General features: G+C 41.4%; 1 protein-coding gene across 7 annotated transcripts in view; it reads left to right on the top strand.

Annotated features, from left to right (window-relative positions):
• Nucleotides 1–740: 740 nt before the first annotated feature.
• The window catches only part of TASOR2 (transcription activation suppressor family member 2), a 64,564-nt gene continuing 50,725 nt past the window's right edge, over nt 741–14,579 (top strand). For 2 of the 7 annotated variants that reach the window (XM_065921376.1, XM_065921371.1), the window contains exons 1-3: nt 741–1,236; nt 3,231–3,358; nt 6,324–6,499. Coding sequence is in view for 5 of the 7 variants with exons in the window: in XM_065921371.1 (XP_065777443.1) it covers nt 6,477–6,499 (23 nt within the window). In the remaining 2 variants the exon portion in view is untranslated. Of the gene's footprint in view, nt 1,237–1,728; nt 1,766–3,230; nt 3,359–4,172; nt 4,351–6,323; nt 6,500–14,579 lie in introns of those variants that run through there. The other 5 variants (XM_065921373.1, XM_065921372.1, XM_065921374.1 and 2 more) reach the window with 5 other exon arrangements.

The raw sequence follows: 14,579 nt of genomic DNA, 5'->3' as shown, positions 1-14,579 counted from the left end.
TCGTTGGAAAAGACCCTGATGCTGGGAGGGATTGGGGGCAGGAGGAGAAGGGGACGACAGAGGATGAGATGGCTGGATGGCATCACCGACTCGATGGACATGTGTTTGTGTAAACTCCGGGAGTTTGTGATGGACAGGGAGGCCTGGCGTGCTGCGATTCATGGGGTCGCAAAGAGTTGGACACGACTGAACTGAACCCTGCACTGATTTATAAACTTTCAGAGGTGCTTTCCCTGAGAACGAGCACATAAAATAAATATTCCATGGAGCAACGTTTCTTAAACTGCAACAAAGGTGTGATTCCGTAAACGTCAATTCAGGGTAAGACAAAACAAGCGTCGGTGCGACAGCTGGAGCAAGAGATTAAAGGAGGTAGACTCCCAACCATGAGGCAAAAAACATCGCACAGCGCGTGCGGGGCCATCAACGCCGGGATTCCACGGTTCTCCTTGCGCGCCTTCCGCTTCCGGTGACGCGTCCTCCTCGCGAGACGCCCCGCCACGCCGCCGCACCCGCCAGAATCCGTCATCCAATCCCGGCCGTGCTGAGGCCTCGCGCCTGCTCAGAGGAGAGAGGCGAGCGCCGCGTGGACGCCGGCCGCAGCCCGCGCCTGCGCGTCGGCTTCTCCTCAGCGATTGGCTCCTGCCCCCAGGAGGCCGCCACAGTTCAGTTTTCACTTTCTCTCCCCCCACAGCTCCTCTTCCTGTGGGCGTGGGGTTTTACTTCCGGGTTCCAGCGTCAGTCTCTGGGAAAGTCGACATGTTTCCTCAGGGAGTGGGGCGCCTTGTGGTCCGTGCCTTATGACCCTCTGCGGGCAGGGACGACGCTTGGCTGATCAGCGCCGGGGAGCCTGCGGGCTCCGAACCTGGAACGCCGGGCCCGCGTCCCTCCCGCCGGCGCGTCGTGGCCGCCCCGCGACGCCCGGGCGGCGCTCCTGACAGGAGCGGAGAAGCAGGACGGGCTGCGACGTGTAGGGTCCCCTGCGCCGCTGACGAGCCTTTTCTGACGCGGGCCGCGTGGAAACCGGGAGGAGGGGAGTCCCGGCCAGGGGCGGCGGACGTCTCCCCAGCCCGGGAGGCGGCCCGAGCCCCGCTCGGTCTCGGGGTCCGACGGGATCTGTCACGCGAGGCCGGGAGGGGAGGAAGCGCGCGTGGAGGCGCGGACAGCATCTCAGCATGAGGAGGAAACTGAACCCTGAGGTCAGGTCCGCCAGGGCGGCGGCGGCGCAGAAAACAGGTGAGGCCGCCCCTCGTGGACACCCGCCCCGGGGGACGCGGCAGGTGCGGGTCCTTCGCGGCTGAGTGCCCGGCGTGACCGCTCGGGTCGCGGGGGTATATGCAGTAAGAGAGCTCGCCGTTGTCGCGTTCCGTTTTGTTTTTTTGGAAAATTAAACTGCTGTCCACTTTGCATGCTTCTCGCGGCTGCTGTGTTGACACACGCCTTCTTGGCTTGTTGGCGTTCCTCGGGGTGAGCGGGGCGCGGGGCCGTGGTTTCAGAACCGCTTTTGTTGGGCTGCCTCTGCGCGGACTCCCGGCCGCCGACACTCGGGTCTCCACCTGTCTCCAGGCGCTCGGCGTCCTCCGGGTGTGTGGCGCTTCAGATTTCCTCCCGCCCCTCTGGGAGGCGTTGTCTCGGGCGGCTTCGGCGCCTCCTCGGGGTTGCCTGTCAGAGGATCGCGGCATCCTCGCTGACGCTTTGAGAACCTCAAGGAGGCGTTGATCTTCCGGCCGGGACTGGCTGGGAAGCACTTTCCTCAGGAACCCTGGTGAAGTCCGCTCCTCCGCTTCCTTTCTGTGGACCCTTGGTGGCCCTGTGTGACCTCTTCTTTTTAAGGTAGACGTAAAATAAGGAAGAGGTCTTTCTTAGGGGAGGCTCCTTTAGCTGAAAACTGAAGTATCGCGTCACCGTAGGTTGGTCCATGCAACCCAGCAGTTTGAAGGTGGCACCAAGCAGTATTTGTGGGGGACGTGGCATGCCGTGCCAAGTCACTTCAGTCGTGTCCTACTCTTTGCGACCCCGTGGACTGTAGCCCGCCAGGCTCCCCTGTCCATGGGATTTTCCAGGCAAGAATCCTGGGGTGGATTGTGGGGAAGATCCTTCAAAAAGCCTTGTTTCACTTAATCACCACTTGCCTATTTGAAATCTAAAAACCTAAACGCACCTCTCTTACCCTTTATTGTTCCTCAAAGGGAGAACGGTTAAGGTTTTTCAGAATATATTCTAGACTTAAGGGTTGCTTAGCATATGGTGTTAGTTGCAGTAACGTTGGTGATCCAAGGGCCAGTGGTGGTCTCCTTCAGAAGCTTTAGAAAGGGATAGGGGTGTAGATATGATATTTAATATTATGGACTCTGAGATTGGTGGTAAGCCTACTCAGGAGGTTTATAACAAAGCTGCTATTCCTTAACAGTATAAGAATACTTTTTTGTTGAAAAAGATGCTTTCTATAATAGAACCAGATAGCTCTATAAATATGTTCTGTACATCAGTAAATAACTAACCCAGTTTGGAGAAATTTGTGTTTGTTCACAACTGTTTTGAGGAAGATAAAGAGCATTATTTGAAATTTTGTGTTTTAAAAAAAGCTATATCAGGGGCATCTCTTGTAACCCAGACATAGTTGCTTAAATGATTTAAAATCTACAAAGTGTCTAAAAGCTTGCCTGAGAGGTAGTGTTTGTTAAATAAATGCAATGTGGTATATCTATTTAGTATCATTCAATAGATATGGTATCTATTTATCCAATAAGTCTTTCATTCCTCTATTGATGCACATTTATTTTCAAGTTTTCCCTATAACTTAAATGCTGCAGTTATAAGCGCTGCTTCATCTGCTCATCAAAGTATTTTTATGAATCATAGAATTGATTCCTTCTGAGGATGATAGATAATAATGCTATTAAATTACCCTCAAATGATTGTACCCTTTTATATTCAATCTCTAAAAAGGTGTGTTTTATCTCCCCACTAGCCAGATGGTAATATTTTACTGACTTTCTAATATTTGAAAATAACATCTCATTTAAGTGTTTATCTTCCTTGGGTAATAAGAATATTAAACATTTTTGGGTAACAAACATATCCTTTGCTGTTTTGTTTTAAGTTCTGCCTTTCTTATTTGACCCATTTATCTGTTACTGCAGTGTTTTAATTACTGTAGCTTTAAAATATATTTTGGTACTTCCTTTTGAAGAAAAGCTTTGGGCTCTTCTTTTGCATTTTTCTTCCAGATGAAATTTAGAACCATCTTTTCAAGTTCTAAAGAAAATCTGGTTGCGATATTGTTTGTGATTGCATTGAATTTGTAGATTAATTTGAGAAGAGACATTCTTTTGAGTTTTTCCTTCTAGGATAATAGGTATGTCTCCTCATTTCTTATATTAATTTTTTTTGTAATGAAATATGCCATTTATATGTACTGTTAAAAAGAAAAGTGTATCTGTATACTCTGCTTGATAGAACATTACAAGTACTGGGAAGCTTTTGATGTGTGCCTTTCCCCAGAAACAAAGGATTCTCTGCCCCCATCCCCATGGTCATCCTGAATGGTGTTAATTATTCCCTTGCTTTTCTTTACAGTTTTAGCAACTGTGTATGTATCTTTTCCCAACATATTGTTTACTTTCACCTGTTTTTGAACTTTAAGTAGAATCATATTGCATATTCTGTGAATTACTTTTGTTAAGCATTATGTTTCTGAGATTCATCCCTGTTGAAGTGTATACCTGTAGTTCAGTTCAGAAACTTTAGGACTCCTTTACAAGTACTGAAAGTATTGAAGACCTCAAAGATCTTTTGCTTATGTGGATTAAATCATATTAGATATTGAAACTAACCAATTTTAAATATAGATATTGGTACATTTGTTTATACCAATAAGCATATGGTATATTGATAGCTCTAAAAATAGTAATAATAATAGTAAATCTTAGACAACATTTTTAATGAAAAATAATTTTTCCAAAATAAGTTAGTGGCAAGAATGGCATTGTTTTATGGTTTTCCCAAATATCTTTCATGACCAGAATCTCATGTTTGCTTCTACATTCAATCTATTGCAATATATTGTTTTGGTTGAAGTAGATGCAGAAAATCTGGCCTCACTGAACTATACATTTAAAAGAAGGAGGAGTATGTTGATAATCTTTTAAATAGTTATATTATTCTTTCAGTTCAGTCGCTCAGTTGTGTCCGACTCTTTGTGACCCCATGAAGTGCAGCGTTCCAGGCCTCCCTGTCCATCACCGACTCCTGGAGTTTACCCAGACTCACGTCCATTGAGTCAGTGATGCCATCCAACCATCTCATATTATTCTTTAATACTCATCAAATCCCAACAGTTTCTGAAAGGTTAGCCACAGTGTACAATTTGAAATCAAATAACCTCTCAAACTCTGTGACATTAAAACCTGTTAGTCTAGCTTGCATTTTAAAGAGATGTTTTACCCATGTGTTGGTCGTATGAAAGATATTAATTCACTGAATTATGTAGATTTCCCAAATGATGACACATTTCATTATAGAATATAAAAAAATCACCTACATTTATCATCACCACTTTGGTAACCACTCCTGTGATTCATTCACTTTTGTTGAAGTATAATATTTTTTATAAACATACTGGTTAGTTCCACCACTGAGCTACAATAATTAGTGGTGCTATAAACATTCTTGGTCATTTTTTCAAGTGCACATATATAGTAGTGTCATTTAGGCATATTAGTAGTGGAACTGCTAGATCCGTTGGGAGGATATGTGCAAGTTCAATTTCATTAGATAGTATCTGACTTTTCCCAAATGATGACTCTGATTTATACTCCACCGATCGTGAATGAAACCTCCCTTTGCTCTCCAGGCTCTCTACACCTGGCATTGTCCAACATTTTAAAATTTTGCTGGTGTGGTAGAAGGAAAATGATTTATTACTATAGTTTTAAACTGCATTTCTCTGATTACTTCTGACATTGCATATATTTGTTCCCAATTCCCCGCCTCCCTCTCTGTTAATTCATCTTGCCTGTAGTTTTTCAGTTATATTAGCCTTTTCTGGAATCCTTTTATGGCTTTGTGATTATCTCTATCATATATTTTTTATTTTCCATTTTTCATTTATTAAACTATTTTGAGGTAACTGTAGATTTGTGAACACGTGTATTTCAGACATGTTTCTTTTAAAGAGCATATGTTGGAATTTTAATGCAATTTTAAGACATTTTTAGCTGGGATACACAGTCTATATTTGCTTAGTTGCCCTTTGTGCTAGTTGTCCTGACTATTTTATATTTCTTTTTTCTCTGTTTTTGTTATTTTAAAAAATAATTATTTAATATCTTTTACCACTTCATTTTTCCAAAATACTAATTTGGAAGTTTTATACTTTTTTTATTGTTATCCTAGAAATATCATGCATCCTTGACTTTTCAAAATCTAAAAGTAACCAATGTCTTTACCTTCCTCTTAGATAATAAAAAAATCTTAGAAGTTTAACTTAATTCAACCCCTCATGACTTACATTTTTTATCATGTATTTTAATTTTTAAAAAAATATTACCAAAGACTTCCCTGGAAGCCCATTGGTTAAGACTTCATGCTCCCAATGTAGGATGCATGGGGTTCAATCCCTGCTTAGGGAACTAAGATCCCATATGCCATGCAGTATAGCCAAAAAATAAATAAATAAAATAAAAAATATTCTTACCAGAATAGGAAGAAGAGGACCCATTTAGAATTATTGTCGTGTTTTGCAGGCAGTGTATTTTTGCTGCTTTCTCTGTTATTCATTGATTATTTTATCTTTTAGACCATTCATCTAGGGCCTTTTCCTTCTGCTTAAAGTATATGCTTTAGAATAACTTACTGAAAGTCTGTTGATGACAAACTTTCTCAGTTTGTGTTCACTTGAAAATATCTTTGTTTTACCATCACTTAAGATGCATTGCTGAATATAGCAGTTTAGGTTGGCAGTTGTTTTCTTTTAGCACTTTAAAGATCTCATTTCTCTGTCTTTTGGCTTCATTTTTGCTATTGAAAAGTCAGCTGTCAGTCTCTTAGTTGCTTTTCTCTGACTGCTTTGACATTTTTCTCTTTGTTTTTTAGCTTTCTGCCCTTTCACTATATTTTTATCTTGTTTGGACTTATTTGCCTTTCTCAAGTCTGTATTGGAGGTGTTTTGAAATATGTTTATTGGCTGTTTATAATTCCTAGACTGTGGGTTTCCATTTTTATATTGATACATTTATCTACTGTATAAATAAATGTTTATAACTTTCATAGTAAATATTTTCTCCTGGCCTTTTACTTCTTTTTCCCTTTGTTTTCCACAGTTTCCCCAACAGACTGCATTGCCAAACTCGTGGATTTTTGTTAATCTGAATAGTGAAAAGTGAACTTGACAATAAAACTCGGAAACTGGTCCTTGGAGAGGAGTAGGACTGCAACTACTCTTTCCATTTTTTCATCATCATTGGTTTATTCTGATGTTTCTTCCATTTAGACCAATGTTAGTAAATTATATGTTCATAATTTTCAAATTTAGTGATGTAAATAGCATGTGATAATTTATAATTTTAGACATTTCCCCTATGTTTGTGGTTAGCCTCCTTTTGTTGATTTTTTTTTCTTTTTATTGATTATATTTGCTAAAGGTTGTCTATTCCAAAAGAATCAGCTTTTGGGTTTTATTGATTAACTCAGTTGGCCTTTTGTTTTTTGAATTTGGTTTCTCTTTTTTTATTTACAAATTTTATAAGAAGTGTCTGGTGCATACTTTCTGTTTTCTCTTAATGAGATTCTTTAATGAGATTTTTAACACTTAATTGGGTAACTAAATCCCTTGGCAATATTCTGTGTTGAAGACTCTGCCTTCCCTGGTATGGTGAGATAGACCCTGTTTAGAACCTTTGGGTATACTTGTTCCCTTATTAAGAGAAAGAATATTCACAACCCCAACTCCTGAGACCTGTTTTGACCAGTTAAAGCACCTGCTCAACCCTGTGGTTATCCCCTACTTCTCTGTGAGCCATCATTAGTGAATAGTCCTGTTCTTTGCCCAGGGCATTTTTATGTGATTTATCTAGGGGCGGTGGCAATTAAGGATGAAAAAAAAAAAAAAAACATTGTTATGGCATAAATTAAGTATCACTTTCCCTTTTGTTATATGTAATAATCAAAATAATCCAAAGCGGGTCTTAAAATGTCATTGACCCTGAAAGAAATTTATTCTTAGGATTTTCTTGTCAGGACAAAACTACTTAACAGTATCCTTGTAGTAAATACAGTAATGAGTTTTAATGCAGTCATTTCATTGCAGATTGATAGCTTAATATTGAAGCACAAATTTAGCTTAATTTGATGAACCAGAACAAACATCAGTTTCCTTTATACAGATGTCTGAAAATGGCACCATATAAATTTTGAAGTGATTCCAATAAAAAGTGCATAATCTTGACTATGGAAAAGTGTTCTCCAAAAAATCTGTTGACTTTACACAGCATAGCAAGGAAGGGAACAAAACTTGAAAAATAGAAGATTATAAGCATCTGTTTGATACACAGAAATCTTTTTTTATTGTAGGATTCAATTTTGAAAATGTTAATCTTCACAAACAATATTAAGTCTAAAAGTAAGTCACAGTTAAATGAAAAAATCATACTGCCAAGCCATAACTCTTTTTTGCAGTGGGAGTAATTTAAGTTTTTTTTTTACAAAGAAGGCACTTGTGCTCTCATTGCATATACTAAATACCCAAAGTTATTTTGCTATTTTACATAGTAATTAATCTACATAATTCTTTATGAATTTAAGTAACTTGCTTTGTGAGCTAAGGTTTCCCTGTATGCTTTCTATTTGTACAGTACCATAACAGTAATGATTCTCTAGGAGCTCCTGGTTAGTTTTTCTGTAGCAAATGCAGATATGGTCCGGGAAATGCATATGGTTGTGTTAAATTACTTGATTAAAACAAGAGCCAAAAGTAAAAGATGTCCTTAGACCAGGCCAGACACTTGACACACACATAACACCAATTTCACTTTTAGTCCATGTTGTTAGGGCTGCGGTGGCTTAGTGGGAGGGTCAAGCACCCCCAACCCCGACCCTGGGTGCTAGAATCAGCATCTCCTGGGCATATATAGAGTATCCATAAACCATATTCAGTAGACCGTTTATTTTTATCAACTACGCAACAAAGCCCGGTGAAACCATAATCAGTGAGTTTACGTAGACAGTAACGGGAAAGCTTTATAGCAGCGATGAGTTAAAATAACTTGGGGTCACTGTAAGTGAAAAGATGTGGATTTCAGGTTAGGTCTGCGATCTGCAGTCCTGAATAGTTACTGAATAACCTGTGGGCGAGACACCTTCGAGGCAGTTGAAGCTTGGAGCGATCATTGTAAAATGACCGTAAAACTGTCCACCTAGGAGTTCTGGGAGACGTCAGAGGACCGAGGGAGCCCTGCTTGCTTGTGCGTACTCGGCCCCCGAGGCGCAACTCCCACCCGCTCCCCGGCGGCCTGTGCGGGTGTGGGTTGGCGGTTCCGCCCCGCCCGGTTGACTTTAAAAGACGCGGTGCGCGCCGCCCACCACACTGGCTTTCGCTGGGAGGGGGCCGGCGGGGCGGAGGGAAGCCCCCTCCCCCACACATCATGAGGTGAGGAGGAGGGGTCGACGCCCACCTGGGGGTGAACTGCCTGCCTGCGGTGCCTCCAGGATCACGGAGTGCCTAGTGGACTGGGAGAAGGGTCGCTCTAGGTGTCCCACCCTCGGCGGGCTGTAGGGAGTGAAGCTTTGGTGGTGCCGCCGAGATACTAGGGCTCAGGAGCTCAGTCTGTTGAACTCATTGCCACCCCCGTGGACTGTAGCCCGCCAGGCTCGTGTGTCCATGGGATTTTCCAGGCAAGAATACTGGAGTGGATTGCCATCTTCCTTCTCCAGGGGATCTTCCCGACTCAGGGATCGAAACCGCGTGTCCTGCGTTGGCAGGGACGTGGATTCTTTACCACTGAGCCACCTGGAAAGTCAGGTTTACGGAGCGTCTTTGCTGTAACTGGTGGAATTCTACCAGCATGGTAAGGGGGAGACCCTTGCCGAGCTGTTAGAGAGATGGCAGCACTCCTCACAGAGTGAGTGAGTGAGTGAGTGTGTGTGTGTGTGTGTGTACATATAGTATTTTAGGGCATCCTTTGAACTGCGTCCTTGAAAGCTGCTTGGTTTTTATTCTTTATCTGCGTGATTATCTTGACGTTAGAAAACATTTCAACTTTTGTGCATGGCAGACTTTTTTATATATTTTAAGATTGTTATGAAAATCATGTCTCTCATTCTATAGTAGTTTCTGTTTTAAATACAGGATCTTTGTCTAATGGGTCTCTTACTGTTTGGGCTTATGGGAAATGCTATTTCCATTTGTTTGCTTTGTCTTCATTTTTTAAAACTAATTTACTACTACTTAGGGCAATGGGAGATCTTTTTTTTTCAAAATGAAAATACCTTTATTTCCCCAGATTATATTTATGCTTACATAAAATTTCAGGTAATACATAAAGCTGTTAAAAAAAAAGAAACAAAAATTAGCTGTATTTGACCCACTCAAAGGTGACTTGGTAGAGTATTGGGTACCATGGTCCAGGAGCTCTGCTGGGTACTGGAGGGGCTTTGTGAGCAAAATAGTATCTACCTGTGTGCAGCTTACATTCTGATGGGGAAGAGGGACACACACCTCAAAAGTAAGTTGACAAGATAGCTGAAGTAGTGAATGCTTCAAAGAAAATGCCTACTTTAGGTGGGGGTTATCAGAGGTTTATCTGAGGAAATAACTTCTAGATTTCAGTAAAAGAAGAGAGGGAGCTAGGCCACAGGCATAACAGAAGACCCAACATTCCAGTCAGAAATAACAGCAAGTGCAAAGGCCTGAGAAGAGCAAAGAGCTTAAATGGAAAGACCAGAGTAGCTGAACCTTAGTAGAAAGCCAGGGGAAGGTGGATCACGTAAGGTGGAGGGAGTAAGCAGGGGCTGGATTTCACAGGGCCACCGAGCAGTGTGTGCAGTGGGGTCTCAGGGCTTAAGTAGGGAAATGAAGTGATCTGGAATATGGGTTGATTCACTGGTTTTGTGTATGTTTATTGAAACCTAACTGTACCAGGCACTGTTCTGGGCACTGGGAACAGCATGGAAAAAGATACCCTGTATTCACAAAGCTATTATAATAATCTAGTGGTGGGACCATAATCAAACAAGAAAAAGATCAGATATTGGTAAGTGTTATACAGATGACAACCACCATTTAAATCATGGTATATGTTCTTAAGGCCTTATATGTGTGTGTGTGTGTGTGTGTGTGTGTGAGACACACACATATATTAATACTTCTTTGTAATCAGCTTTTATTTCCTCTAAACAGGAAATAGGACATTTTTCTCTGTTACATTAAATGAATAGATTTATTTGGGAGCATGAATTTAGTTTTTTTATTTTTTTAGGCTAAGTATGGCCAAATTAATACTATATAAATGAAAAAATACTGGGTATCAACAAAAGCTTATGTAAGTCATCTGTTTGGAAAGAAGTATGCAGTAACTTCCTTTGGACACACTGACTATGGTTCTCCTCCTTCAACCCATGCTCCAGCAGCCCCTCAGGATAATTTTGACTTATTAGTGTGGTTTGTCATACACTTCAAGAATATACCCTAATTAACCTCTGTTGTCATTCTAGTTCCTCATGGATTCTCTTTGCCAGTACATATATTTTAGGATTTTAGTATTCATAAGAGGAATGCAAGGAAGTAGAGGAAAAGAATAGAATGGGAAAGACAGAGATCTCTTCAAGAAAATTGGAGATACGTAGGGAACATTGGAGAACGAAATGGCAACCCACTCCAGTATTCTTGCCTGGAAAATCTCATGAACAGAGGAACCTGGCAGGCTGTGCTCCATGGGGTCACAAGAATCGGACACGACTTAGCAACTAAACCCCCACTACCAAGGAAACATTTCATGCAAGGATGGGCACAGTAAAGTACAGAGATGGTAAGGACCTAACAGAGGCAGAAGAGATTAAGAGAAGTAACAAGAATACACAGGAGAACTGTACAAAAAATGTCTTAATGACCTAAATAAACATGATGGTGTGGTCACTCACCTAGAGTCAGACATCCTGGAGTGTGAAGTCAAGTGGGCCTTAGGAAGCATCACTACGAACAAAGCTAGTGGAGGTGATGGAATTCCAGCTGAGCTATTTCAAATCCTTAAAGATGATGCGGTTAAAGTGCTATACTCAGCATGTCAGCAAATTTGAAAAACTCAGCAGTTTTTCAGGACCAGAAAAGGTCAGTTTTCATTCCACTTCCAAAGAAGGGCAGTGCCAAAGAATGTACATACTATGGGATAATTGTGCTCGCTTCACATGCTAATAAGGTTATGCTCAAAATTCTGAAGCTAGGCTTTAGCAGTCCATGAACTGAGAACTTCCAGATATATGAGCTGGGTTTAGAAAAGACAAAGGAATCAGATCAAATTGCCAGCATTCATTGGATCATAGAAAAGCAAAGGAATTCTAAAAAACATCTGCTTCTGCTTCATTGACTATGGGAAAAGACTGTGTGGATCACAACAAACTGGAAAATTATTAAAGGGATGGGAATACCAAACCACCTTACCTGTCTCCTTAGAAATCTGCATGTGGATCAGAAAGCAACAGTTACAACCTTACATGGAACAACAGACTGGTTCAAAATTGGGAAAAGAGGATGTCAAGGCTGTATATTGTCAACCTGCTTATTTAATTTGTATGCAGGGTGAAAGTGTTAGTTGCTCCATCGTGTCCAACTCTTTTTAACCCCATGGACTATAGCCCACCAGACTCTTCTGTCCATGGAATTCTGGAGGCAGGAATACTGGAGTGGGTTGCCATTTCCTACCCCAAGGGATCTTCCCAACCCAGGGATTGAACCTGGCTCTCCTGCATTGCAGGCAGATTATTGTCTGAGCCATGAGGAAAGACCTAGTGCTCATGATATGCAGGATACATCATGCAAAATGCCAGGCTGGATAAATCCCAAGCTGGAATCAAGATTGCCAGGAGAAATATCAACAGCCTCAGATATGCAGGTGATACCACACATGGCAGAAAGTGAAGAGGAACTAAAAAGCCTCTTGATGAGGGTAAAAGAGGAGAGTGAAGAAGCTGGCTTAAAACTCAACATTGAAAAAACTAAGATCATGGCTCCAGTCCCATCACTTCATGGCACATGGATGGGGAAAAAGTTTGGAACAGTGACTGATTTTATTTTCTTGGCCTTCAGAATCACTGTGGACAGTGACTGCACCCATGAAATTTAAAGATACCTGCTCCTTGGAAGGAAAGCTGTGACAAACCTAGACAGCAGGGTAAAAAGCAGAGACATACATTACTTTCCCGACAAAGGTTTATCTAGTCAAAGCTGTGGTTTTTGCAGTAGTCAGGTACAGATGTGAGAGTTGTACCATAAAGAAGGCTGAGTGCTGAAGAATTGCTACTTTTGAATTGTGGTACCAGAGAAGACTCTTGAGAGTCCCTTGGACTGCAAGGAGTCAATCCTAAAGTAAATTAACCCTAAGTCATCATTGGAAGGACTGATGCTGAAGCTGAAGCTCCAGTTCTTTGGCCACCTGATACAAAGCGCTACTCATTGAAAAAGACCCTGATGCTGGGAAAGTGACGTCACTCAGTCTTGTCCGACTCTTTGCAACCCCATGGACTGTAGCCTACCACGCTTCTCCGTCCATGGGATTTTCCAGGCAAGAGTACTGGAGTGGGTTGGCATTTCCTTCTCCAGAGGATCTTCCCGACCCAGGGATTGAACCCCGGGTCTTCCGCATTGTAGGCTGATGCTTTACCATCTGAGCTACCAGGGAAGTCCATGATGCTGGGACAGATTGAAGGCAAAAGAAGAGGGCGGCAGAGGTTGAGATGGTTAGATGGTATCACTGACTCAATGGACCTGAGTTTAAGCAAATCCTGGGAGACAGTGAAGGTCAGGGAAGCCATGGGGTCACACAGAGTTGGACACAACTTAGTGACTGAACAACAACAATTCATAAGAGATAGATCTGTAGTTTCCTTTCTTATGTGTTTTCTTTGTCAGAGTTTAGTGTTTGCTTTATAAAAACAAATTGAGAAGCTGTGCTCCTTTTTCTGAATTTTGGAACAGATTAAATTGCATAAGTATAATTTTTCCTTTCAGTTATCAAATGCATATTTACTAAACATCCACTATCTTCCAGGCATTGGGCTGGTGCTGGGTAATCAGAAGTAAATAAAACAGACATGATTCCTGTCCTCATAGGGCTTGACTTATTAGGGTAGTAGACATTGGTGAAATAATTATGATTGTGTAATTATAAACTATGATAAGTACTCTGGGGGGAAAACAGAGTGCTTTAAAAGAATAGTAATGATGATCTACTTTGTTCTTTTCATATATTTGAGTAAATGGTTATTGAGTTCATATGCACTAAAAATTAATTCTTTTAATATTTGAAGATATGTAATTAGGTCTGTGGTAAATACTTAAGTAAATAAAATGAAGTCTTCATAATTATAAAAGTGGAAATAAAAATAATGGTAATAGTAGCTACTATGATAGATGGTATATTGCACATTTTTTATTGAGACATATTAAGTAGATACTTCAGTTATGTGACATGTCCAGTTGTTCACCCCTCTGGAAATCCCACTAAGATTATAGTAAAAGAATAAAGATAGAAATCCACAAAGATCAAGAGAATGAGAAAGGAGAAGATAAATGAAATCAATATTTGGGAAACTAGAAAGAAGATGTTTAGTCTCTCAGTAGTGTCCAACTGTTTTGCGGCCCCGTGACTGTAGCCTACCATGTACCCTCTTTCCATGGGATTTCCCAGACAAGAATATTGGAGTGAGTTGCCATTTCCTCCTCCAGGGGATTTTCCTGACCCAGGGATGGAACCTATATCTCCTGCATTGCAGGCAGATTCTTTACCATTGAGCCACTTTCTATGGGGAAGCTTATGGAAAGAAGGTGGTTAAGTACTAAATGATTTAGTGGATTAGGCAATGCTGAAGAGAATAAGCTAACAAGAGACGCAAGCTGATTTCCTTCACAGAATCTGGGAAAGGATCAGGATGTAGAGGTACCAAGCTTTTCTCAAGGTAGAAATACCGGTGGAATAGAAATAGAAGTGACTGATCCTCTTCATTCCACACACCCAGATAGCCACCTTCTTTCTATGCTGACAGAAGACTGAAGGTTTATAGTCAGGAGACATGAACTAGGCAGGCTCTAGACAACTGAGGTTGGGGTGAAGATCCTAAATAAAGATAAGGATTAAGTGAAAGTCAACATATGGAATGGTGAAACCAGAGCTGTCTTTTTCTGTGTGGTTCTCAGAACTAGTAGTCAAGCTTTTGTGTATTATAGTGTGTTAATTGCTCAGTCATGTCATACTCTTTGTGACCCCATAGACTGTTGCCCACCAGGCTTCTCTGTCCATGGGATTCTCCAGGCCAGAAGACTGGAGTGTGTAGCCATTCCCTTCTCCAGGGAATCTTCCCTACCCAGGGAT

The sequence above is a fragment of the Muntiacus reevesi genome, chromosome 2 (assembly GCF_963930625.1).
Source record: "Muntiacus reevesi chromosome 2, mMunRee1.1, whole genome shotgun sequence".
NCBI classification, from domain to species: domain Eukaryota; kingdom Metazoa; phylum Chordata; class Mammalia; order Artiodactyla; family Cervidae; genus Muntiacus; species Muntiacus reevesi.
This window is presented reverse-complemented; position numbering and strand designations above follow the sequence as displayed.